The sequence below is a fragment of the Pseudopodoces humilis genome, chromosome 28, assembly GCF_049639895.1.
Source record: "Pseudopodoces humilis isolate 2021_Gansu_Grassland_sample_001 chromosome 28, ASM4963989v1, whole genome shotgun sequence".
Lineage (NCBI taxonomy): Eukaryota > Metazoa > Chordata > Aves > Passeriformes > Paridae > Pseudopodoces > Pseudopodoces humilis.
The window spans coordinates 4,071,834-4,098,355 of NC_142227.1; the positions used below are offsets into that span (position 1 = coordinate 4,071,834).

General features: G+C 49.8%; 1 protein-coding gene across 9 annotated transcripts in view; it reads right to left on the minus strand.

Annotated features, from left to right (window-relative positions):
* Window positions 1-437: 437 nt before the first annotated feature.
* Window positions 438-26,522, minus strand: part of DOT1L (DOT1 like histone lysine methyltransferase) — a 71,116-nt gene continuing 45,031 nt past the window's right edge. For 3 of the 9 annotated variants that reach the window (XM_088067880.1, XM_088067882.1, XM_088067883.1), the window contains exons 13-28: window positions 25,795-25,878; window positions 24,598-24,832; window positions 23,939-24,052; window positions 22,549-22,640; window positions 19,690-19,791; window positions 18,995-19,132; window positions 17,910-18,035; window positions 16,546-17,024; window positions 16,210-16,333; window positions 15,326-15,472; window positions 13,938-14,064; window positions 12,005-12,609; window positions 11,182-11,387; window positions 9,759-9,823; window positions 7,911-8,870; window positions 438-6,780 (exon numbers count right to left, since the gene is read on the minus strand). In XM_088067880.1, coding sequence (XP_087924006.1) covers window positions 6,221-6,780; window positions 7,911-8,870; window positions 9,759-9,823; window positions 11,182-11,387; window positions 12,005-12,609; window positions 13,938-14,064; window positions 15,326-15,472; window positions 16,210-16,333; window positions 16,546-17,024; window positions 17,910-18,035; window positions 18,995-19,132; window positions 19,690-19,791; window positions 22,549-22,640; window positions 23,939-24,052; window positions 24,598-24,832; window positions 25,795-25,878 — 4,164 coding nt within the window. In that variant the 3' untranslated portion in view covers window positions 438-6,220. Of the gene's footprint in view, window positions 6,781-6,995; window positions 8,871-9,758; window positions 9,824-11,181; window positions 11,388-12,004; window positions 12,610-13,937; window positions 14,065-15,325; window positions 15,473-16,209; window positions 16,334-16,545; window positions 17,025-17,909; window positions 18,036-18,994; window positions 19,133-19,689; window positions 19,792-22,548; window positions 22,641-23,938; window positions 24,053-24,597; window positions 24,833-25,794; window positions 25,879-26,522 lie in introns of all 9 variants that reach the window. The other 6 variants (XM_088067884.1, XM_014260077.2, XM_014260079.2 and 3 more) reach the window with 6 other exon arrangements.

Genomic DNA, 26,522 nt, shown 5'->3' on the forward strand with positions numbered 1-26,522 from the left:
GACTTGCTCCAAGATGTGTTTTTGCTTCCTGGCAAGTCCTTTGCTGGCAGCAGGGGGGTGGAGGAGGGGGAATTGCGCGACAGCCCCGGAACAACTGGACCCAGCACCAGCAGGAGAAATTCTCTCTTCTGGAACTGTTTGGCTTTGATTGCCCCAGAGGATCTTCAATTATTGCAAACAGGTTTCAGCTTCTGGCTCAGTGTTCCAGCAGTGGGGTCACAGCTGTGGCCACATGGATGAGATCCCACCAGCTCCAAGGCCTGCCTTCAACCAGGTGAAAGCTTTTCCCAATTTGCAGACAGAGCAGTAAGAGACTGGCCAGGAACTGGACACGATGAAGCTCCAGGTCATTTCCAACTCAGGATGTTCTGTGATTCCACAATTTTAAGTTGAGCTTGCCCCAGATGATGGCAAAACAATAAAAGGTCAGGGAGAGGGAAGACAAAACCAGGAATCTCTTGGCAGAAACATCTCCCAGCTCAGCCAGTGCCAGGTCCCAAACTGCCCCCTTGGCTTCCCAGCTGAGTCTGAGCAGGCCCCTCTGGAAGCACCATTTGGGAATCGCTCCCAGGAGCGGTTACAGTGCAGGGCCGGCGCTGGGGGCAAGGCCAGAGCAGCTCCAGGTTCCAGCAGGGTGGGAACAGCGGGCACTGGGATGCCAGCAGGCAGTGGTGCACAGGCAGGGGAAGGCTGATGCTCAGGCAGACTGGATCCCTTTCCAGGAATCCCAGAGATTCATTCCTGGGTCTGGTTCCCTTGGGCCTTCCTGGGTGAAGTCTGGATCAGACTCAAAAGCCCTGGAGGGGTTGGCAGTGGCTCAGCCACAGCCGAGTGCCGAGCTCCAGGGGTTGTGCTGCCCATTCCCAAGGCTGCTCCTGAGCCAGCCCTGCCTTGGACACTGCTGGCCACCAAAGCAGTGACAAAAGGGACAGACAGGTTTTTGCTTTCCCACAACACCCACCAAAGAGCAGGTGACAAACTCCTCACCTGAGGCCTTTGCTCAAAGGGTCCTGGAATCATAGAATTGTTCAGGCTGGAGAAGATCTTTCATATCAGCGAGTCCAACGGTGAGGAGAGTGCCCAGGCCACCCTGAGCTCTCTGACAGCTCAGTCTGGCTCCCCAGAACTGCAACTGCAGGATGCAGAGCTTGTCATTCCCACAAGGATCTGTCCCTCCTCATCATGCAGGGAGTGTCAGGGGCCAGCAGGGTGACACAGGTGACCCAGGCCTTGAGCAGTGCTGGGAAGCTCAGAGGGCTCCATGGAATCTGTGGGTTGGTTCCTTCTCCAGCACAAATCCTGTGAGTGCCTTGGGCACCGACCAAACCAGGACAAGGGATGGCAGCTGAGTTTTCTTCCTGGATCTCCATGGTTGGAGGTGAAGGGAGGCACAAGAGCTCCAAGGGGCACCATATCCTGGTCCCTCTGCAGGAAAGGATCTGATAAAATCAGGGGGATGAAAAGCTTCTACTTGTATCTCCTCCTCTCTCTCTCTCTCTCACCAGAGATATAAGCGATGGGGGAGAGGTAATTAGGAAATTAATTAAGGCTGCTGCCCCTCCAGCAATCACTCATTTACAGTCTCCAGAGGTCCCAGCACTCTGCTGCGTGCTGAGGAAGAAGCTGGAGCTGCCCAACTCCCAGCTGCAAAACATCTGGGTTACATTGTGCTCCTGGATTCCAGGACATACGCTGTGTTTGGCTCCTACGAGAAGCTACTGGATGTTCCTCAGCTCTCACCCTCCAAGCACTCCTGCCCTTTTCCAGGTTTTCCTCGTGCTGCCAGTCCCTTAGCAGGACACACCCTGTCCCACACACAAAGCAGAAAACATTCCAAAATGCCCCCAACTCCCAGGGCATTCAGTCCCTTCCCAGTGGATAAGGAGGTAAAGCCAGACCTGAGTCTCACACTGAGGCTCCCATGGAAGACACGCTCAGGAATCAATGAAAACTTCACTTGGTCCTAAATCTCTCCTTAGACTGCCCAGGATGAGGCACAGAGAGCTGAACCCTGCAGAGTGGGAGCTGCTGCAGCCCCTCACCCCCTCTCCAAACACTCCCAACCCTGCTGGACCCAGGCAGCAGGAGGGCACAGGAACCTCACTGACTCCAAACCCAGAGGCAGGAGCTGAGCAGCTGTTTGTGACCCCAGGATGCTCCATGGAACTCCTGCCAGTGCCTGATTGCTGCACTGGGGACTCACCAGGGAGCACTAGAAGGGAATTAAAGACAGTGTTGCCCCTCTGAGCACCAGGTTCAGCAGGGAGGTGTTTTCCAAAGCCTGAATGTGATTTTTTTTCCAGTCATTTTGCTGTTGCAATCCCCTTTCTACTGTAGTTTCCTTTATTGGTGCTTGGCCTGGCCTGAACTCAGACCAGCCTGATTTCTACTTCAATGGATCCTCCTTCTCCTCCTCACTTTGTGCACTTGAATAAATAAGTTTTTACAGGTTCATTGTGCATTGTACAAGCTAAAAATAAAGGAAATAAAGCATAGGAAGCGTAGAAGTTTTCATCACAGCTCTATAAAATCGGCCCTTCCTGCACACACAACACCGAGTCACGACACAAGTCCCTGCCCCAGGGGGACAGTGGCAGCACAGGCAGCCAGGTCAGGGTGTTTTTGTGAACTACCATTCAAGAACCTACTCAAAAGCAAAGGAACACAAAAGCAAAATGCACAAAATGCACCTTGTCAATCCATGTACACGGCCAAGCCGGGTCAGAGTCAAGTATCAAAACCTTACCAACGAAACACGTCGTGCTTGGAACGAAAAAACAACGAGCTGAGCAAACTCTGCACCCTGCAGCAGGACAGAAGGACAACGTTCAGTCTTCCCAAGGCTGGGAAGGGGCTGCACCAGCACCAGTGAACACAAACCCTGTCCACAGGCCAGGGCCAGCCCCAAGAAGAGAGTTACCAAACCAGCTACCAAAATTCACAGTGACCCAAACACCACCAGCAACTGCAGATGGCCCAGGGAAGTAGTTTGGATGGGGGAGGACTTGGATTTCTCCGGTTCCAGCTGTGCCTGCATGGGCTGTGCCTGCCCAGGCTGCTCCAGAGGGGAGCACAGAGCCCTCCTTAGTCACAAACTCAATTAAAACTCACCCAGTTCAAAAGCGCCCGGCTCAGTCCGAGCCAAACCCCAGGGAGGAGAATTCCTTCCTCGGTCAGCCCCGGCTGCCAACCAAGCGGATTTTGGGATATGAACAGAGTCAGGGGAATAAATAATCTGCAGACCTTTAAGAACTGGGTTTGGCATTGGTCAACCCCTCAAAATCAGCACCAAGGATTCAAACCAGAGGCACAGTTCTGACGGACAAAATAGCACCGAGGAGGCTCTTTTACGTCTCTGCTGGTGTGCCAGTCCTTTAGTATTCAGAGAATTTAATAATAATAACTTGTATTTATGAATCTAGGTGGAATAAAATAAGTCAAAATTGTTTTCACTTTAAAAAAAAGATAAATACTTTATCTAAACTATCAACAATACAAACTGGAGCTTTAAGCATTTCTTTTGCCTTTTTTTTTTTTTTTTGCCTTTTTTTTCCTTTTTTTTACTCAGATTCACAGTAAATGTTTGCTCTGTTGTTTAGGTCTTTTTAATGGTTTTTATTTTGTCCAGTAGTAAGAGAGTAGAAACCCCTGCACAGGCCAGGTGAGCACCTTTCAGTGGAAGCCGAGTGAAGTTGGTCCACGTTGTCCTTGCATAGGTCACATTGGGTTGAGGTAGAAATCCTAGTTACCTGCACAACAGGAGGAGAGGAAGAGACTCATCTAAATAAAAGGCAAAAATCTGTAGTGTTGTTAGATGTGTCAATCATTTCTACATTGCTCCAAGACCTCCTCAGATGAAGCAAATCTTGACCCAATCCCATGTTTGGGATGTTCCAAGGGACACGTGGCCCCTCCAGATGCTGCAGTTTTTCAAGCTGTGACTGTGTAGAACTCTGTCCTGTGGGGCTGACACCGAGTGAGGGGGAAAAGAGTAAAAAAAAAGGTATTTCCCCCCTCAGTACTTCACCTTTTTATAGTAGAAGATAATCTGCTTTGAGTTTTGTTATTATTGTGGGGGAGGAACATGAATCATAGAAAGGCTTAGGTCAGAAGGGACCTTAAAGCTCCCCCAGCCCCACCCCTGCCATGGCAGGGACACTCTCCACCATCCCAGGCTGCTCCAAGCCCCGTCCAGCCTGGCCTTGGGCACTGCCAGGGATCCAGGGGCAGCCCCAGCTGCTCTGGGCACCCTGTGCCAGGGCCTGCCCACCCTCCCAGCCAACAATTCCTTCCCAATATCCCATCCAGCCCTGCCCTCTGGCAGTGGGAGCCATTCCCTGTGTCCTGTCCCTCCAGGCCTTGTCCCCAGTCCCTCTCCAGCTCTCCTGGAGCCCCTTTAGGCCCTGCAAGGGGCTCTGAGCTCTCCCTGGAGCCTTCTCTTCTCCAGGTGAGCACCCCCAGCTCTCCCAGCCTGGCTCCAGAGCAGAGAAGCAAAGTAACTTATTTGAGTCCCCAATTCCTGGTTTCAGCACATCTGTTCTCACTGAAATCAAGGGCACTGCTCAAATACCTGACCTGGCTTCAAGTCAGGCTTGGGATCACAACCACCTCTGGTACCATCAGTTCTGCTCCTGTGCTCCAACAACCCAGCTTTGACACCCAGCTACTCTTCTACAAGTCCCTTTTGTGCTTTGCCTCTATTTTCAGTATTTTTCAGTGACAGGGACTGTGACACCTGATGGATCCTAGTCCAGCATGGCCTCAATTCCAGGTAATTCCAGCAGAGACTCTCACACTGCCCTGGTACAGACCCCAAACTGACCCTCCTCACCACCCCCATCTTCCTTCCTCTCCCCATCCTCTCTCTGTTTGGGGTTTTCCAAGCCCATCTCTCTGCTGGCACACAAAGCCCTTCCTCAGCCTCCCTTTCCTGCAGGGAGGGACCTGGCAATACTTACGTGCCTCCCAAAAGCCTAACCAGGGGTTTGTGGTGTCTGAGGAGGAATTTGGTGAGGAAGACACTACACACAATGCACAGAGGCTCTCTCAGGTATGTTGTAATCGAGTTTTATAAGCAGCAAAGTGTGTTCAACCACGTTTGTAGCTTTGGTACCAGTGGACAGCAACAACATCACAGATCTATAAGGAAAGCACAGAGCCAGCTCCGGGGCTGGACACGCTGGATGCACTTGGCAAGCACGAGTTGGTACAGCAGGATTGCCACAGAGTGTTTGCATGAACCACAGGACCCAGCTCTGTGGTGGTACAGTTTATTCTGGAGTAGCTCTAGAGACAGTTCAATAAATACCTGCTTCAGGAGAAATGCACACAGCCTCCAGAACCCTCCTCTCCTTCAGCCTTTGTGGAGAGTGGAACCCACTTCCCCCTGCACATTTCCTGTGCTCCCAGGGCTTGTGAGCAAAACTAAAACATCTGCTGAGACTGTTCCTGCCAGCCCTGGCAGTGAGTCCAGCACAGGGAAGTGACAGGGGAGTCACAGCCCTTCTCTGCTGCCTGTGCTTGTGTTTCCAGTGATGCAGGGAACACTGACTGCACTGCACCTGCAGACCCAGGGAATTTGCTCTCCAAGCAAAGCTAAAGCTTGTAACCTAGAGTTTTTTAACTTTATGACTATTTAGAGCAGCTGTTGTTGACTGGCAGTTTTTACTGACCACCACGTTGTCACAGAGTCACAAAGAGGCACCTTTGGGTACCTCAGTGCTACGGACAAGGACTGGTTTGGGATAAACAGGCTGTGCAGGAGGGGAGGGGATCAGATGGGCAACACCCACTTCCAACAGTATAAAACCACATGGAAAATAGACATTTCCTCCTGTTACTACCTCCAGAAAGAATACTCTCTCTTTCTATGAAGAGATTTCAGCCTGAACATAACCCTGAGCCAGAGCAGAGTTACCCCTGTGAGCACTCCTTGTCGAGAAATCCTGACTCCCAGAACAGAGAGCACCAACACTTTCCATCCTCTGCCACCAGGTGATTTGCTCCCCACATTTTAGAGATTTCTCTCCCCATTTTAGAGGTTTGTCTCCCCCATTTTAGGGGTGATTTTCCCCGTTTCAGAGGTTTCTGTTTCACGGAGCCCGGCCCCGACCTCTCTCTGTAAAGGAAGAAGCGTCAGTGAGCATCTCGCACACAAACTCCTCTGGTTTTGTGTCTGGCCTTACCTTACAAAACAAGAACTGTTAGCTAAGCAAGCTCTTTATCGTGGCTTAACCCCCGAAAGGTGCGAAGCATAAGGAGGCTGCATGCCAAGGGTCACCCACATAGCGGCCGTGCCAGCGGCGTTGGGCTGCGGGAGCACGCGGGGCAGGGGCGGGTGATGGACTGTAAAGGAGGGACGGGAGGGTTTGTGCTGGAGAGAAGCCAGTTTAATAGACAAAGAAGAGTTAGACTGGACAGGAGCAGAGGAGGAGGGCAGGAACGTCTCGCCGGGGGGGATGGAGGGCAGGTTCTGCAGGAGAGCAGGCTCGGAGTTAGAAGCGAGTAAAGGAGGAGGAGGAGGCAAGGACACGTTAGGAGGGGGCGGAGGGGGATGGAAGACAGATTGCACTGGCGCTCTGTTGAGGTGCTGAGCAGGTCTAGTCTCACTAGATGTTACTAAATTAGAGGAAGAGGGTGGGAAGGATGAGGATGAGGTGCTGGCAACAGCCTGCAGAGGGTTTAAGCTTAGCACGGTGCTGCTAGAGACAGCACTGCTGCTGAAACTGGCTCCAAATTGATGAGGAGAGGAGGCAGAAGGCACCGCATGGTTAAAAATACCTGCAAACAGGAGAGAAAAACTCAGCTTCAACAGATGGGCTTTGTACAGTCTCAAGTGACAAGAGAAACAAAACAAAACAAAAAAAAAGAAACAAACAAACAAAAAAGCAAAATTATAATAGTTACAGCCCCATACAAAAATATGCAGCGTGAGAAGGCAGCAAGCAATGAAGAGATAATGGTGCAGGCCAGGAGGTACAAAAGGTTCCACTTACCTTTCCTACTGCCAACCTCTAAATGCCACGAGGAAAAATGGTCAGACCCAAGAACTGTCAGTTCTATACCACACAGGCAGAGTTTTGATGAGATTAGAAGTGGTCTTTAGAGTTGGTTATCTGAAGACAAAGTGCTGCTCTTCCCTCCCCACCCTCCTGCTCCCCCACTTACAGGGCAGCAGAGGGGAGTTGTAATTCCAGCAAATCTACGTGCTGAGAGATGTGAGAGTTAGGATTTCCCGACATGGTGCCTGAATGATTATGGACAGGTAAGAAAAACTGCCCTGGACACTTAGAATTGGCAGGTTCAGCCTATCTTCTAGTCCTGCCAGCTTGTCCTCGGTGTGGGCCACAGAAGCCAAGCCTGTGCAGAATCCCAGAAGTGCAAGGTGCATATGGCATTGCCCTTCCTGGCCAAGAAATGCTCTTCGTGTCCATTCAAGGGCCAGAACGCTACAGAACTCCCAACACCAGCTCCTCTGATGTTCTGCTCCTCCTGGATCATGCTAAATCCATTCAAGGCCTAATCTCAACCTTTACTCAAGTTGACAAGTTAGAGATCCTTAACATGGTACCAGGACAAGTCAAATCTGTTACCTGCAGGCAGACCTAAGTTGGTTCCAACACAGCAACATCTGAACAAGCAAACATTATCAATCACAAAGTCTGGGTGTATTGTTTCATTAAGGTGGTACAACAAGCTCATCTAGCAGACAAAGCTCATGAGATTTCACTGTGGGGAACTGAAATCATCCTAGCAATTCCAAGAGAGAGAGAGAGAGAGAGAGAGGAGACTGGTTATGTGGGACAGATCTGCTTCGCATCCTGTAGAAATGAAAGGGTTTCACCCCTGGAGAGGCAGTGTCAGACTTTCCTTTAGGCCCTGTCTTATACCAGAGAAAGAGTTCTGCCTACCTCCAACTGTTCCACCTGTAACCCCAGGAGAGAAGTTCCCCATAGTGTGAGAATTAGTCAGTCTGGTTGCAGCTGATGACACGTGGACCAGACTGGCAGCAGCTGGCATTGAATTAAATAAGGACTGCAATACTGAGGAATTTGTCACCGAGTTGAGGTTTGCTTGCAAGGCCATGGGGCCGAGGGGGAACTGCGATCCAGTGGTCAGAGTGTTGAGGAAAGGATGGTGCGTCGGGACAGACGGCGCTGGGTTCCCTGCTGAGGAAACAGCAGTAGAAAGGCTTTTACCATTCAGAAGGCCACCAGACGAAACAGCAGCAGAAATGAAAAGGTTGTGGCCGTTTTTAAACTCCACGTCTCGGTCCCTTCCCTTGCCGACCTTTCCGTTGTGCTGCACAGAGTTTTTCTCCGCAGACCCCCCCACTCGGGCGCTCAGCTCGCTGAGCTCTTTGCCCTTCACCCCCGGCCGGCTCAGCTCTTCTCCCTTGGTGCCCAGACCTTCCAGCTGCCTCTTGTTCAGGAAAAGGTTGGTGTCTGACACCCCCAGGTCCTTGCCTCGCTGCGAGGGGAAGCCCAGGGAGCAGGTGGAAGCCGTCCCGTCCGGAGCTTTGTGTGGAAGAGCGGCGCTGTCCATGAAGCCGTGCAGGCCCAGCTCGGAGGACAGGCCCCCGTTGTAGGTGAAGCCATTGGGGGGGTTTGTGCCAGGGCTCAGCCCATCCGAGGGCACTGCCAGGCTCTTCCTGGGGTGTCCTGGGACCTTGGTGTCCATGGCCAGCCCGTCCTCGGAGGGCGGCCTGAAGGCAAACAGGGAGTTCTGGCTCAGGGCTGACACCGCCTGCAAGGGGCTGTCTGTGGTTTTGGTCAGGTTGATGTCAGATATCGGTGAGAAAGTCGATTTCCATTTGCTGCTGTTCATGTTCTCGTTGCTTTGTGCTTGTTTCCTCCCCGATAAGCTGCCACCTGGTTGGGAAGGGGAGGTTTACAAGTGTCAATAAACAGAATTCACTAAATCTGCCCCTTGAGAAAGGGGTTTTATAGAATCACAGAGTCCTTAAGGCAGGAAAAAACCTTTAAGATCATCAAGCCCAATCATCAACCAGCACCACCACCACCATGGTTATCACTAAACCATGTCCTCAAGTGCCACATCCATTGTTTTTTTTAACACTTCCAGGGATGGGGACTCCACCATTGCCCTGGGCAGCCCTTTCCAATGACTGACAATCCTTTTAGTGAAGAAATTCTCACAGTATCCAATCTAAACCACCCCTGAGACCATTTCTTCCTGTCCTGTCCCTTGTTTCCTGGGAGCAGAGCCTGATCCCCCCTGGCTGCACCCTCCTGTCAGGGAGTTGCAGAGAGAGAGGGCCCCCCCAAACCTCCTTTTCTCCAGGCTGAGCCCCCCCTGCTCCCTCAGCTTCTCCTCGTGTTCCAGACCCTTCTCTGGGCAGCACCCACATTTTTTATCCTTCAACATCCACCTTTTATCAGTCTGTAATTCTATTTCTGAACCAAAGGCAGAAATATTTGTGAAGTCACATAAAAGTCCTTAAAATTCAGTTTAATAATCTGGAAAAGTCTGAAAACACTGATCTGCTTTTTCCCCCTATTTTTGTACTGTAGATCCCTCCTCAAACCCTGAGACAGTGAAAAATTGGTCAGATATTTGGTGACCTGTGGCTACAGAAAGAATCGACTCAAAAATCTGTAATTAGCAGCCCCCTGGTTTAATGATGATTAAGAACCACATTTTGTCCAGCAGCAGAGAGAAACCTCCCACTGGCTGACAGCTTTGCCCATCCCCAGGCCCAGCCATTACCACAAACAATTCCCATTCCTCAGACATACCATTTTCAACAGTCTTCTGTGGAGATTTGCTTTCCAATGATATTGTTGCAATTTTCCTTTCAATTCTAGTGGGAAAATAGAAAGGTTATAGCACCTATAGCAAACCTTCTGCTGCACATTTACCCTCACAGTCTATACTCCTCATGATTAGGTCTTATCAGATGAGGGAATATAAAAACCAACTCAGCTCCACAGTTTTGTGTCACTAAAGGAATTTATAAGCATCAAAAACCCACCACAAACTTAAGGCAGGAGCTATTACAGAATTACTGCTCTTTGACAGGATTAGTGCACATTCAGAGAACTTTGTTGTTGTTTTCAATTTCAAAACAAGAAGTAGAAGCACATTTCTGTAGTGGTTATTTTTCACAGAGCCATCGGAGGGTTTGGGTTGGGAGGGACCTTAAAGCCCATCCCATCCCACCCCTGCCATGGCAGGGACACCTTCCACCATCCCAGGCTGCTCCAAGCCCCGTCCAGCCTGGCCTTGGGCACTGCCAGGGATCCAGGGGCAGCCACAGCTGCTCTGGGCACCCTGTGCCAGGGCCTGCCCACCCTCCCAGCCAACAATTCCTGCCCAATATCCCATCCAGCCCTGCCCTCAGACAGCTTTCCAGCATCTTAAACAAGAAAAATATTGCACCCCACAAGCAGGCAAATAATCCATTTCCAGAGTAACACATCAATAGTCTGGGACAGGAGCTGAAGAATTTTAAGCAAAGTTTCACACTGGGAGTGAGCAGGAGACAGAGCCTTAGCTAGAGATCACACACAACCTCAGTGTTCCTACAAAGCAACACAATAAGAAAATTACAGAGTCCCAGAATGTCCTGATCTGGAAGGAACCTTCAGGGATGATCAGTGCAGCCCCTGGCCCTGCCCAGACCCCCCAACAAGCCCACCCTGAGCATCCCTGAGAGCGCTGTCCAAACGCTCCTGGAGCTCTGGCAGCCTTGGGGCCGGGCCCATTCCCTGGGGAGCCTGGGCAGTGCCAGCAGCCTCGGGGGGAAGAACCTTGCCCTGAGATCCATCCCAAGCCCTGGCACAGCTCCAGCCCTTCCTGGGCTCCTGTCCCTGTCCCAGAGCAGAGCTCAGCCCCTGCCCCTCCGCCTCCCCTCGGGAGGAGCTGCAGCCCCCGAGGAGCCTCCCCTCAGTCTCCTCCATTTCTCAGCCATTTCTCCTCCAGTTATCTCCAAGGCCAGACCCTGCCAGCCTTGCAAACACAGCAGCAGCAGCAGCTTCTCACATTCTACTGCCTGAATACCTTCCCTGTTTCACAGGTTCAGCCACATAAGAGGTCTGGGATAATGGGATGGGCCTTCAAGCAAGGGGAACAAAGAGGCTTAAACACACCCCTCCTGCTGTGAGCAGTGTTATCAGCCCTGAGAGAAACCTCATCCTGAAACTGTGCCTGTGCATTCACCTGCTGCTATTGTGCTCATCCTCAGAGCCCTGCTCGTCATCCGATGTCAGGGGGGAGTAATGGACACCGTTGCTCTGAATGAGGGGCTTCTCCTTTTTCAGCACTGGGGGCTGGTCATTGTCCTGGTAAGGAACAGGAGAGTTCTTCAGGGAGTTTTCAGGAGAGGAAATGGCTGTTATTTCTAAGGGCTGGTTAATGTTATTGACCTGGGTGAGAAGGAAAGAAAGCAGTTACAGATGAGAGTATCCCTGGAAAGGCATCTTGTTAAGGATTTTAATGCAGGTTTAACTTGCTCTGGGACATCCAACACCTGCTTGTTTAGCATTGCTGCTGCTATCTTCCACCTCCTGCACTAGAACCTGGGGTGAAAGCTTAAACGTAAAAACAGCTAATCTTCATTCTTTGATTTTATGTTTGAAATCAGAAATTATGACCTGGGATAAACCTTTCCTTCTCAAACTATTCTGCAGGATCACATGCACACAACTCTCTAGCTGGCTTCATTAGCAAGAATGCCATATGCTTCTGGCACTCCTCTGCTGTTTAGTCAATCTTAGCTTAAACTATTTTCACAATATTGAATCTACAGCCTCAAAAATCAACTTCGCTGCAGAAACAAGCTCTTTGTCACGAGGGAAGAGATTATTTTTAATTTTTAATGCTCTGACAGCAAAGAGCTCTTTGAAGACATTCTGCTTATACACAAACTGTTCACCAACATAGTGAAAACAAGAGGCAGGAGAATTGCTGCAAAGAGCCTTCACGGCAATCCCTCATCCCTAATCCCAAGAGCCTTCCCAAAGCTCCTCCCGTGGGCCCTTACCATGGAGTTGATATTGAGCGGCGACCCCGAGGGCTGCGTAAAGAGCCCGGCCACCGAGGGCAGGGATTTGCGTTTCGGGGAGACGGCGGCGTTCCCGCTGGGATTCCCCGTGGAGGATCTCTTCCGCCGGCCGCGCTTCTTCCCGTCCTGCGCGTGGGCCTGGCCGCCCGCTGGCCGGGCGCCGGCGGGCACGGGGCTGTGCTTGCTGGAAGGGGATTGTTTTACATGTCCTGTATTAGGAGAGATTGTAAAGATGATTCTCCTCTTGGCCTCGTTCTCAGGATCTGAAAACGCTGCATCAGACTGCAGGTCCCCCTTTGTTCCTTCGGCAAAGATCTTCTGAGCCTCTGCACTCTGCAGTCCCCCTGCCAGGCTCGGGGCCGGGCCACTTAAGCGGGGGCTCGAGTGCTGCTGAGCAGGGGAGTTCTGCCCAGAGTTCCTCATCATTAGCAAAGGATGTTGTGGAGTGGAACTCCGAGACCCTACAGAGTTAAAGAGACTCCCAGAGTCGTCCAGAGCTGCCTGATCAACACTATGGTTAAGATGGGCTGGGCTGTTTGTAAGATTTCCATTGACTGCCACGGAGCCAGAAGAGTAAGAAAAACCTGTTGAAAGGGAAAGTATAGATCATTGCTGGGGCTGAGCGAGAGAGAGGTCACCGAGTGCAGGGCTGGGAGGGCCGGGAGGGATTCCAGCTCTGCCTGCGGAACAGCCAGTGGCCCTGGTTTACATGGGGAAACACACGGCTGCTTTCCCACAGGACAGTGAGAATGTGACTCTGGGTGCTGAGGTGCCAGTGGGACATTAGGGACTTCCACTGCTCTCTTGGCAGTTCAGGAAAATTCACGTGGTATATGGAGGTATCCCATAGAACACGTGCTCCTCCCAGTTTTACATGGAATTCAAGTTTAAGCTTTGTTTGAACGATTACCCCTTTTGAAATCAGGGCTCCTCTGCTCTCAACTCCTTCCTTTCATCAAGGAAATGGATGGCCAGACTCAGTCCTGCCCTTCCCCAAAAAAAAGAAGGACTTTGCCATCCACACAGCCCACTTCCTCCAAATTCAACAAAAGGCTGTGTCCTAGGAAGTGACAGGGGACCTTCAAAGACATAGTGGCAGAAAAATGCCACCAGGGAGGAATCTTGGTAAGGGAATTCAGTTTGTCATGGGGTATCAAAAATGGGTTTAGGGCTCTAGGATGGCCTGGGCTCTCTAAATGAAAGGCACTACATAGTAATAGTTTACAACAAGGTTTTTTTAAATACTTCATTTGCTTTATAGAGGCAGCCAAGCCCTTTACAAAAGATACTGAAACAACCCAAGCCCCTTGGGGTGGTAAACACAGAACAGAGCACTCTCTGCTGAGAGATCAGCTGTAGAACCTACTTTTCCTGGCCCACAACATTCCCAGAGTAGCTAAAGACCATGATTTCCACAGATGAGTGAGTCAGAAGCAGTGTCTGCACCTAAAGGGATCCCCATCCTCTCCCATTTGAGCTTTTCCCATACAGGGTCTTGTGCTTTGACAGCTGCCCGTGAGGCACCTCCATAACCTGCCCCAAAAATTCATTCTGGTACTTAAAGACCAAGTAAAATAAAACTTTTAGAGCCAGATGACCAGCTGAGGACACAGCTGTGCAACACTCTGCAGGTTTGCCCCACTGTAAATCTGTGGGAATCTCTGGATCCCCAAAGAATTTACAGAAGCAATTGTTTATTTACAAGTAAAGCCACATCAATCCAACCCTTTATGCCAGATGCACCCAAGCTGGAGGCACATCAAAGCATCACCTGTGAGTTTCTGGTCTCACCCACAGTTATCCAGCACTCCAGTGCCTGCAGGACCTGGCAAGAAGTGCTTGGAATATTTGGCTGTGTGTGTTTGGGTGCTGCCCCAGCACAGGAGCAGCTGTGCACAGGTGAGGCTGTTACCTGAGGTAGCCAAAGCCAGAGGCTTGTTTCCAGCAGCATTGCTTATGCCATTATGAGAACTAGCACCAATCTGCTTTTCAAGTGTCGATGAGTCTCTACTCTGGTGAACTGGGCTGGGTGTGCTTCTCTGGGGAGAGAAACAGGCATTTCAGGAAAGCAGCATCAGAAATTTACAGCTTAAACCAAATTCACATGCATTAGTACATCTGCCTAGGAAAGTGGCTCTACTTCCTCTATGGCCTAGATTCAGCTTGTTTTGAGAAAAGCATGGATCAGCACGTTACGGGCCAAAAATGTAGTGATTAATTATAGTGGGGTGGTATCTCAAACACAGCAGACACCATGCAGAGAGGGAGGCTCATCACAGCATATTCAGACTCAGGACAGCTCTGCCAGGAGCAGGAATGGCTCAGGCCACTGCTGCAGCAGGGAGGAGACTGATGGCTGTATCATGTCCCCAGGCCTGTGCTCACAAAGCTCCCCAAAACAACCCCAAAGGGATCATGAAGTGCATTAGACCATGTCCCCTGGGACACTCACTGAGGATGTTCTCCTAAACATGGAAAACACGTGTGAAATGGCAGCCTGAACAAACAGGGAGGTGCTACTCAGGGCTGGCATTGTCCTGAGGACACCCAGAGCTGGGCAGACTGGTTCTGCCAAATCCAGAAGTCTTCAGCTGGAAAAATGCAACAGATTCAATACTGTGAACCAACTCCAGCTTTCCCAATATGGGATTGAAAAACAGGCCATGGATGGATTATAACTCAGCTCTTAGGAAAAACAGCAAACACTTCTCAGTTCTCTGCTGCAGCACTTCTGTGACAAACTGCTGTGAGAAACTGGACCAGGCCTTTTGGAACTCCTCCTCCACTCAGAGAGGAAAGGACTTGTCACATCTCAAAAAGAGATGCCCCAGAAGTTCTCTGCTACAGAGCAGTCACTCACATGTGAGGTATCACAGCCCCAAGGGGCTGTTCAAGCTCACCCTGCACACGTGTGAGGAGAACAGGCAGCTTTGAGGTGACTGACAGAGAAGAATTCTCTCCCAGGTTCCTGCAGAAAGCAGGGCTAAGAACAAATGGACACATGCAATTCTCTGCTTCCACTGCCACAAACTCTCAGGCTTTTCACCCAGACACACATTCCAGGCTAGGCTCTCCTGAGGCATTTACTTTACTCTCCCTTCCTGGCTGAGCCCCCCCTCCACCCCACAGAGAAAGGAGAGGGAAAATCTACAGGATCCAAGAGCCAAGAGGATGCATCCCCCAGAAGCCTCCCCCGAGGAGCAGACCTCGTGCCCATGGAGGATCCTGGGGCACAGCCCCCCATTCCTGCCCACTGGGATTTTAGTTAGGGATGGAAAGTGTTGACAATCCCTTACTCACCACCTTCTCAACACGGCTAGGTAGGACTACGCTGGCCAGAGGGATACTAACAGGGAGTTTATTGGGCTGCACTGTGCTCAGAGGAATACTGATAGGGAGGCTGGTGATAGTTTCTCCATTACTCACAGAGGTTCTCTCTCTCAAAACCTGTAAAATCAAATGAGAAAGCAAAGTTCTTGCAGAGGACATTGAAAAGGTTTTTAAGGTACTGGTAACCTGCTCATTTCTATGTGTTTGCCATCCCTGCACTCCTTTTTTTTTTAGGAATTACAGGACTAGGAGCAATGACTGTACATCAGACAGGGCAGGCGTGGAGCAGCTTGGTTACCAGCACCAGGCTCCTGGGACAGCAACATCCCACAGCACAGAAAGGTGTAAATTAAAAGCCACTGCTGGCCCCAAGCATCTGCAAAAAGGAAGCCTTAGGCAAGCTCATTTCCCTGTGTTTTGGTTAGAGCTCTGTGAAAAGCACTCAGATGTCAGATTTTGTATCTTGAGGCCCTCTGTAGCAGCCAGATGCATTTCCATGGCAACCTGCTACTGCAGGGCACCTGCTGCTCTGTGAGCCCCAATATGCTCCAAGGCTGCACCAATTACATGGACCAAATATTTTACTCTTAATTTTTATAACTATGGAAGAGCCTCCTTTCCCAGTTCAAGCAGCCAGATGGAACAACAGTCCCACTGCACTGCTGCTGCTCAGAGAGGAGCACATCTTTCTCTCCCTCTGACCAGCTCTGATTTATTGCATCATACCCACTGTATTTTGTGTCATTTCCCATGCCAAGGTGGCTACAGAACTCAGCATTCCTGCATTCCCCAGTCTGGCCAACGTGCCCTTTGTTTCTCCAGGAGCAGCACCTGAGCAGCAGCAGATCCTTTACCTTCTCTCCTGCACTGGGTAAGGCCGCGGGGGAGGAGGGCCGAGTTTCCTGAGGACTCAGCTTTATGCCATTTGCAATTCCAGGGCTTGGATATGTAAGGCCATTCTCTTTGACATGCTCAGCTCTGGAAGGGAGATGCACAGTTGTCAGGATACAAAAACCAGTGACAAGGAATTCCCGTACCACACTCAAGGCACTGTCCCAATTTATTTACCCCATTAGCTCTCACAGCTCATTTTAAAACAGATAAAGGTCCAATTTGAAAAATATCTTTCCACAATCTAAATTACCAATGCTATTAACACCAGCCACTACCCCCTTCCCCATCCCTCTCACCTCTGTATCTCATTAGCTGTTGCTTTTCCATTGACTCCGTGGTCCTGATTCAAGTGTCTCCGCAGGGCGATTTTAGCAGGGGAAAACCTGGTGTAATCAGGGAGGGACAGGCTCGTCACCTTGTCTGCCTTCTGCCTGCTGTGGTTGGGGGTGCAGGGCACAATGTCTTGGTCCAGGTGGGAGTTGGGGTACTGGGGGGTGTTCTGCTTGGACGAGGACCGGCTGAAGGCGTGCTGGAGCTCGTAGGGGGTGGCGTGGCCGTTCATGGACAGCTCGGGGCTCATGCCATTGATGTGGGGCATGGGGAACTTGGAGCACTCCAGCTCCAGCTGGAACCTGCCGTGCTCAGCCTCGGGGTCACGGCTCAGGTGGCTTTTGCTGTGCAGCTGCACTGACAGGGGCTCCTCTGAGGGTGTGTAGGACTTGAGCTGCAGCAGCTCCTGCTGCCGCTGACTCTTTTCAAGTTCCACAATGCTGATCTTTAAAGGAAGAGGAAAACAAAAATTAAAGACTATACTTAGCAATTCTATCACATTATGGAGTTTTGCTTCCAAATTCTTCTAAGTAAAAGTGTCCCTGCTTCTGGGAACAATGCAGAACAAGGGACCCAAAGTGAGAAAAAATTTCTGCTCTGAGCTTAAGACCAAAAAGCCCAGGTGAGAGGAATGGCTCAGAGACCCTGAGAAAGAACATTCTGGATCTTAAAACCAAAAGGAAGATATCTCCAACTTACAGAGAGAGTGTGGAGTAACTCAGTACTGCACAGTCACTTCATGCCAAGGCATCCAGCAAAAGGCTGGGATAGCTCTGGAGCCAATCTCACAGGGAAAGAAAAGCTCTTCACACAAAGGAGTTTAATTTCTTGTTGCTATGAGAAATGTCACTCTGGGGGAAATGATTCCCACCCTCTCCCTGGAAGTGTCCCAGGCCAGGTCTGGAGCACTCTGGGATGGTGGAAGGTATCTCTGCCCATGGCAGGGGTGGAATGACATGATCTTTAAGGTCTCTTCCAACCCACACCAGTCTGGGAATCTGGGATTCCTGAACTGAGACATCAGAGCACACATGAAAAACATCAGTTTGTGATTTTTAATTATATGAAATGATAAACCATGATTCCTCCTTCCACAGCATCACCAAGGAATCAGGTCATGCTATCTACTGCCTTTATAAGTTATCCACAACCTTATTTACTAAAATCCTCAAATAGAAAGCTCAGTTTCTGGGGGAACAAAAAGAGAATAAACAAAAAAGCAGCACCTGGTTCATCTTTTCCCATCATATTTAGTGTAACACCCATAACTGGCCCATTGCCCAAGAGCTACCCCAAACTGGTGACTCTGCATTTATTTCTTGCTCTCTACCTGCAGTTCCAAACAGTGCTTTTGCTTCTCAGAAATCTGATTCTTCAAGGCCTGCTTCTCTTTCAGCAAGTTCTCCAGTGACAGCGTTGACCAATCCAGCTTCAGTTCTTCACACCGAGCCTTCAGCTGCAGGGACACACATGGACAGGGACAAACAGGTCAAAACACAGCTCTCACCCCTGCACACCCCCTGGGGTCCCAGCTGAAAGCAGGAACTTTGCACTGAATGTGCAAGAACCCCTCAGCCCATTGAAAAGTCCTCCCAGCTTGGTGCTGGGGAGTGTGGCAGGAGGTGACCTGGCTCTTTTTCAAGTAGTGTTATCACCCACCCTCACTGCTTCCACATCCAGATATTCCATTCATCTACCTCCTGAGGGGGCTCAGCCTGGAGAAAAGGAGGCTCAGGGGGCCCTTCTGGCTCTGCACAAGTCCCTGCCAGGAGGGGACAGCCGGGGGGGTCGGGCTCTGCTCCCAGGGAACAGGGACAGGAGGAGAGGGAACGGCCTCAGGCTGGGCCAGAGGAGATTTCAATTGGAGATAGTGTCCTAGTTTAGGGAGTCACCCCAGGACAGATGGGTAAAATTTCCTCACTGAAAGGGTTGTCAGGCATTGGCACAGGCTGCCAGGGCAGTGCTGGAGTCCCCAGCCCTGGAAGTGTTCAAACAAGTGGATGTGACATTGAGGACGTGGTGTTTTGGTGACCGTGGTGCTGGCTGATGGTTGGACTCGATGACCTTACAGGTCTTTTCCCACATGAACAGTTCCAGGATTCTCTGAGTTACCAAGATGAGCACCACAGGAGTGCTGCCACAGCACGCCCTGCACAAACTCCCTGTCCAGCCAGACCCAAACCCAGTGACACCCAGAGCTGTTTGGGGACACAGCTGAGGGCAGAGCCAGATGCCACCTTAGGATTTGCTATGGGATAAATCAAAGGTAAAAAAGGACTCCCTGCAGGCTTCCCCCCATCATCTCCCTGTTTCAAAGGACCCTGAGCAGCTGGATGATGTTTCAGCCCCCAGCTTGTGCCCTGTCCTCAGCCAAAGGGCAGCACCCCCTGTTCCCAGCCCAGGGGCTGGACCCACCAGCTGCAAGCTCTGGTTCCTGAGTTCACTGTTGTCCTTCTCCAGCTGTTTTGTCTGTTCTTTCAGCTGCTGGTTGTGAGCAGAGATTTCCTTCTGAGCCTGGATCAGGTCGTTGTATGTCAGAGCTTTAACCCCCAACTAAAAGGTGAAGGGTGAGATCAGTCAATAAAGTCCTGCCAGCCTCATTCCCAGTGACTGTCCCATTCCCAAGTGACACTGAGGAGATCTGCAAAGCTCTGCAGCTCTCAGGACCTCTCCCATCATTCTCCAAGGCACTTTGTGGCTGCTGGGGGATAACAAGGAAGGACACAAAGACCTTGGAACTGCTGTTCCACCCCTTCAACTGTAAAACTGGCATTTAGGCTTTACCAGCCAACAGAACTGCCTGTGGAGAGCCTCCACATTTCCTCCTGTGCTGCTGAGCTTGGTTGGCAGCAGAGTTTGAGCAGCAGAGGATGAATCCTTCACCAAACACCACATGGCTGTGGTTTGTCCCCTTCCTTGGGCAGCGGGCACACAACAATTCCAACAACAAACACAAAACATAACCAGAGAGTGACAAAGATTGCACCTTCCTGAGCTTGATCTTCTGCAAAGCAGAGGCTGAAGACCTGAGACTGCTCTGGTCTTACTCAGCTTGACCAGAAATGTTTTCATGCAGCTGACTCAGAAATATCCCCCCAGCACAGAGGTACCTCATCGAGCTTCTGCTGAAACAGGCGTTTGATTTCCTCTTTCTGGGCCTGGCAGTGGGTGAATAACTGCTGGGCTGTCCCCATCAGCTGAGCATTCTTCTCCTAGAAGAGGGAACAGTGACAAAACACACTTTTAGCACCAGCTGCAGCATGGGCCATCTCAAGCAGATGTTTGTGGAGCACTTTAGGAGTGAACCTGGATGCAGGAGAGCTCATCCAGCCCTGCCTCAAACTCCTGAGAGCCCGGATTTGTTGGGGTGTGATACTGGTGGAGTTAAGTCAGATGAAAAGAGCTTTTAAGTAGTTTTTTTCCTGCTGTATGGTAAAATACAATCAAGGCAGTCTGAAAAACTCATTTTTATCCTCCTAGTGCATCGTGAAGCAGCAGCAATAATCACATCCCACAGAGCAGAAATAGAACTGGAAAAGATTATCTGCATGAAATCTGCTCCCAAACTGGGAACTGGCTCTAAATCCCCAGAGCCCCAGTTCAGAGTTTCCCTGTCCAATACTCATGGAAGAGATGCAGTAAATGAAAATATACTGTGGAGGAGGCAAGAAGAAAGTCCCAAATAAATCAAACTAGTTTTCCTATTTGTGCCACCATTATTTCAGCAGGTCACCTGAGCCACTCACAGCACATTCCCTGCCCAGAATATTCCTTAAGCAGATCCCTGCTCACTCAATCCGTGGCCATGCACAGCAAAGGGCAGGACAGGACTGGCTGAAGAGCCTCATTTATCCAGCCCCAAATGCAGGATTAGTGCAGCAAGGACAGGGAGCTTTGGGATTATCCTGTTCTCCACCTTGTGCTGCTGAGGCCAAGCAGGGATTGCACAGACTGAGCCATTGCTCCAGAAAAAGTGGGCAACAAGAGCAAAAAGCAGCTTGATCCTTTCCAACCTTAATAATTCCGTGACTCCATGACTGATCTTCCAAGGGAAGCAGCAGTGCTGGAAATTCCCCATGTGCAGGAACATGGGGAAATTTGGGAAAACAGTCCCTGCAATGCTAAAGGGACTGCTCTGGGGGATGCTGAAAAATCATTTTTGTTTTCAATATGAAGCATTTAATTCAGCCTTCCCAGGCACTGCAGGGGCTGACAGCTCCATCTAAGGGCACTCTGGGAAGCAGCAGCTGATTTCAAAATCATTATTACAGAGAGATTTTTATTGTACTTGAAAACCTTCCTGTAAGAGGGAGATACTGAACAGACCATACCCAGCCCCTCACCCAGCCAAGTTCTGCCTCTGTGAGGTTTAATTTGCCATGTAACACTCCATAAAAAAAATATTTTCATACTGAATTCCTCATTTTAACATTTAGAAGTGTGGAGAAGCTGTTGGACACCACCACCAAGTGATGACTTTTCCACACTCCTGATTCATTCTCTGTGCAGGGCACAACCCTTGCACACCATCATTTCATTTCTGCAGGAGACAGGTTCACTTCACGCTGACTTTCCTGACAAGTGCAGAACAAGCAGAAAAATCTGCTGCTTAAGGAAAAGGATGAAAGTTCTGTGTGCTGATTGACTGTGAAAGCAAATGGAAATAACCACAGAAAAAGAGATTTCCATGTACACCAGACCAGCGTCAACCACTTCTCAGTAAGGAATGGGGTGGCACAAGTTCATCTCTCTCCTCTGGAGAGTTCCCAACATGGAAGACACAATAAAAAAGCCCTGTGGCTTTTTTGACATTCTCACAAAGACTACAGAGCAAAGGAAAGCTTCCACAGGGAATGCCAAAAGCTGAACCTGGACAGAATTCCAGACTGGTTTGGGTTGGAAGGACATTAAAGTTCATCCAGTGCTACCCCTGCCATGGCAGGGACACCTTCCACCATCCCAGGCTGCTCCAAGCCCCGTCCAGCCTGGCCTTGGGCACTGCCAGGGATCCAGGGGCAGCCCCAGCTGCTCTGGGCACCCTGTGCCAGGGCCTGCCCACCCTCCCAGCCAACAATTCCTTCCCAATATCCCATCCAGCCCTGCCCTCTGGCAGTGGGAGCCATTCCCTGTGTCCTGTCCCTCCAGGCCTTGTCCCCAGTCCCTCTCCAGCTCTCCTGGAGCCCCTTTAGGCACCGGAAGGTTTGAACTGCAAGTTCAAGTTTACTGCTGAGAATTATGGGGAAAGGCTCCTCCACAGAAGCAGCAGAACAGACTCTCATCAGGGCTAATTGATGTAGCAATGAAATCATTCATAGCTGAGACAAAGCAAGACAAGAAGGTGTTCAGGCAGGAGATCTCCTCCCTCTGCTGGTGGCTCCATGGCAGAGAAACATCCCAGCTCCAGGACTCTCCTCGCCTTTCCACACTTTCCAGTCCATGATTTGGGACTTTACACTTTGCTCATCAGTGCAATCCAAAACATTCTGATTTATCAATATAATTCCTCATAACCAGTGATGAAAGCTTGGGTTTCTTAATCCCTATGAACTATGGTTCATAGAATCCTGGAATTGGTTTGGGTTGGGAGGGACTCATCCCTGGAAGTGTCCAAGGCCAGGTTGGACAGGGCTTGGAGCAGACTGGGACAGCAGAAGGTGTCCCTGCCCAGGGCAGGGGTGGCACTGGATGGGCTGTAAGGTCTTTTCCAAGCCAAACCATCCTGGGATTTTGTGATTCCAAGTCAGCATTGACTGGTGGGGGCAGAGAGGGAACAAGGGAGCTGCAGCTCTCTCACTGTGCAAATTTAAGCACACAAAAAGCGAGTTTGCAACAAAATCCCCTGGCAGTTGTTCAGCCTAAGCAGGACCGGTGTAAATGCACACAATTCCCATCTCCAGCATCCTTCCCCACATCCTAGGAACTTTAGAGTCTGGTAATTTTGTTTAAAAATATTAAAAAGTGAGACCCACCTTTTCCTGCTCCAGTAACTGTTGCAGACTTGCTTTGTACTGAGGAGTTTTCATGTATGCCATGAACTGCATGTACTGGATCTTAAATGAGTCTGCAAAATAAATCAGATCAGGAATTTCAGCAGGGGGAAAATGCCATGCCTCTGTTTACTCCTATTTCCTCTCCTCACTTGTCTCTCCCTTGATTTTGATTTGGACCCTGAGTCAGACCAAGCCATTGGGGATGGATTTAAGAACATGCTGAAAATCCCTCTCCTAGCACAAAACAAATTATTGGTTCCATCAGGTCCAATGGAAGCCATGACAACACATCCAAAGAGGCAGAGGAGGGTGCTGGGGGTTGAGGATGTGTTTGCATGAGCAAAGAGGAGCTGAGTGGTTTTAGTGTTCTGTAAGCAAAAATAATAAAAAAAATGAGCTGCAGGAGCCCAAACCAGCCCTGAGCTCAGAGCACTCACCCAGCACCAACACAGGGCCTGTTCCTCCTCTCCCCTCCACACACGAGGAGCTCTACACCCAGTTTACCCTCCCCTCCAAGGAGCATTTGGCTTCTCATTACCCTTTATCTCCAGCAATGACCCTTCCTCATCCCCAGCCCTTCCATCATTAAAGCAACCCCAGGATTAAGCCCAGTCTGCTGCACAAAACAGACATTTACGTGGTGAGCAGAAACCTGCATGAGGCTCAGCCCAGACAAAGGTCATTGACCCCATCCACCCTGCCTCAAAACATTCCTTAAAAATCACTCTTTTGCCACAAAGTATCTCTTTAAATTACTCTTTTTCTCTCTCTTTCTCTTCAACAAGGGATCGGCCACAACTGACACAAAAGCAGGAGAGCACAAGTTAAGGACATCACTGATGCCCTTGGTCCCCACACAGACAGGACCATTCTGTCAGATTCCCAGAGCATCCTGGACTGGCTCATGCCCAGTGCCAAAAGCCAGAAACAGCTGTGAGGGGACAGGCAGCACAAGATTAAAAAATCCCCTCCAGGTTTTCCCTTAAATCACTTCTTGCACATGAAGTGCATTTTCCAACCACACCTTTGTGACCTCAGACTCTCAGACAGGATCTCGTTTATTGGCTCTGAGTTCAGCAGAGGAAATGGAGTGGTGTTCCTCAGGATTAAGAGAATGGTTTTATTTCAAATAAAGCTATTTCTGATTATTCCTGCTAGATCCAGGCTTGCAGCCTGTTGTGCCAAAGGAGAGCTGAAACAACATCAGGGAACAAATGCAGAGTGAAACACCAACTTCAGCGGGAGGGGGGGACCTTGTGGTGATGCCAAAGGATGTGGGGCAGGCAGGGGAAAGTGGGGAAGAGATAATCCCCCTCCTGCCCCATGCAAAACCCCAAAGGGGAGGTGGGCAGGCCAAGGGCAGCCTTACCTAGCAGCTTCTGTAGTGCAGGGGGGGTGGGTGTCACCAGGAGCTGGTTGGACGAATGCCGTTGCACTTTAGGAGGTAGTTGGTAATATGGGCTATGAGGTGACTTGTAGGCATCTGGAGAGACACAAACACAGCCCCAGGTCAGCACTCAGTGCTTGGGACAAGGACAGGAGCTTCACCACTGAAAATTTGGGATTTGTAATGAGATCCAGCAGCTTAGTCCATCAACACATGGCTCCAAACACATCCACACACTGCTCCAAACTGTTAGGAAGGGTAAGGGTGCCTGTGATCCATCCTAAGAGCAGCAGCTGAGAGAAGGCAGCTCAGCCCCAGCTCCTGGCTCAGTACCCACAGACAGACCCCACCCCCAGCCCCATCAATACATTAATCACCATCAATCACCATTAATCCCACCCCTATCCCGTCAATACATTCATGCCATCACCATTAACACATCGATCACCATCAAAACATTAATCCCACCCACATCACCATCAATCCCATCACCATTAATCCCACCCACACCACCATCATCACAGCTTTGCTCTGGTGACAACAGGGAAGTTATGCCACACAACCAAACCCAACCTGGCAATAAAGAGCACATCCAGAGCGTCAGAGATTTATCCAGGCTCTTCCAGCACCCTGGCACTCACCCTGAGGAGAGGATGAAGATGTCTGGGAGACAGTCTGAGCATGCAGAAGTTCTAGTGCAGTTTGGTTCTTCTTGGTCTTGCGTTCAGTACTTGCTGTGTTCATTTTCTTGGGGCGGCCTCGTTTCCTCCCTGCCATTTTCCTGCCTTTCTTACTCAGCTTTTTCTTCCGGGCCTTGGAGGGAGATGGCTTTTTTACAGAATTTGCTGCAGCTTTTTCTTCTTCAGCACCAGAATCCTGAGAGATTTTGAAAAACTTTGGTCATTTCTACCCCCATATGCAGCATTCCTTTTCAGCAAAATAAATAATGGTGTTTAACTTTCTGAAAGGAAACTGATGCATTGTAGTTCAGTAACTTGCCAGGGAATTGGACTTGCTTGGGATAAGAGTTGTTCCCAAGGGGTTATGCTCATTCTCTTCTGGACTTATCAATTAAAGAATAGAAAATGCTGAGGAAGGAGAACTTCAGGCAGGATTAGGTGGGATATTGGGAAGGAATTGTTGGCTGGGAGGGTGGGCAGGCCCTGGCACAGGGTGCCCAGAGCAGCTGTGGCTGCCCCTGGATCCCTGGCAGTGCCCAAGGCCAGGCTGGACGGGGCTTGGAGCAGCCTGGGATGGTGGAAGGTGTCCCTGCCATGGCAGGGGTGGAACTGGATGGGCTTTAAGGTCCTTCCAGCAAAACTGTACTGTGAATCTGTTAAATCTGTATCTGCTGTCTAACAAAAGCTGATTATTCATCCTTCCCTGACTACATTCTTCAAGTGAATTTCACTCAAAACTCAAAGTACAATCACTATTTTATATTTTTGGGCATGAACAGGCACTGCGTTCCTCACAGCATTACCCAAGAAAGGAAATGAGTCTTTGCAGAAGAGACTCAGCACTCTGAACTCCATTCTGTGGGCTGTGACTCAGGGACAGCTCTGCAAACTCCTGCTGGATGCAAGCGAGGGTGGACAACCAACTATTCATCTTACAACACTTTTTTTTTTTCCAGAATTAGTGGTGCAACTCCCAAGTGCAGCTTTTATTAACTCACTCCATCATATTTTTGGGCACAGCAACAGCTAGAGCAGTTTGTGTGCTCAGAGTAAAACCCAGCAGCCTTCCCACAGAGCCAGGCTTCTCCTGACTCAGAGCATGAGCTCATGCACAGCCACAGGAAACACATTCAGAGCACAGAAGAGCAGGATGTTCACCTTGTTTTCTTGGATCTTCGTTGGAGTCGTTGTGTTACTTTTGTTTTCTCTTTGTTGACGACGTCTAGCTGCCTCTTGTTCCTCCTGGGGATGAGGGATGGGAGATTTCACCATTTGCTCATGTATTTATCACTTTTTAATACAGATCACCTTGTTTCCCAGCTTAGTTTTCCACAAGAAAAGGGAACAAACTTCCCCTTGGCTCAGGCCACATTCAGGTGAGAACAAGTCCTTTTGCACCTCTGGAGGGAATTAAATCTTTAAAAATCTTCCAAGACTGGAAGTGGCAAAGCCATTAATCATCATCTCATTTAACTCCAGCCAAGTTTTTTGAGGTGACTAATAAAAAACAAAAGCAGCAACTTTTCAGGTTGATTTTCTCCCAGGCTGACAAGAAATTTCCTTGTTCAGAGAAAATCTCTTTTCCTCTCAGGAAAAGAAACTTCTTTCAGACAGGAAATTTCCAAGAGCTCAGTCAAAGCCTTTCCTGCACCTTTCAGGTGAGGTTTAATCTCCATAAGACTTCTGGCAATTCCAACACTCCTTTGATTTAAGCACATTATCAACCAAACCAGTGGCAGGTTTAAGTGTGAAAAGCAGGGAAGGTCAGAAGTACCCTGACCTTTTTTTATTTTTCTCTAAGAAGTCTTTCTTTGTCCCAAATTTGAGTGGAGCAATTAGAAATAATTCCCTTTCACAGCCCCCATGAGTCTGTTCTTACAGTCAGC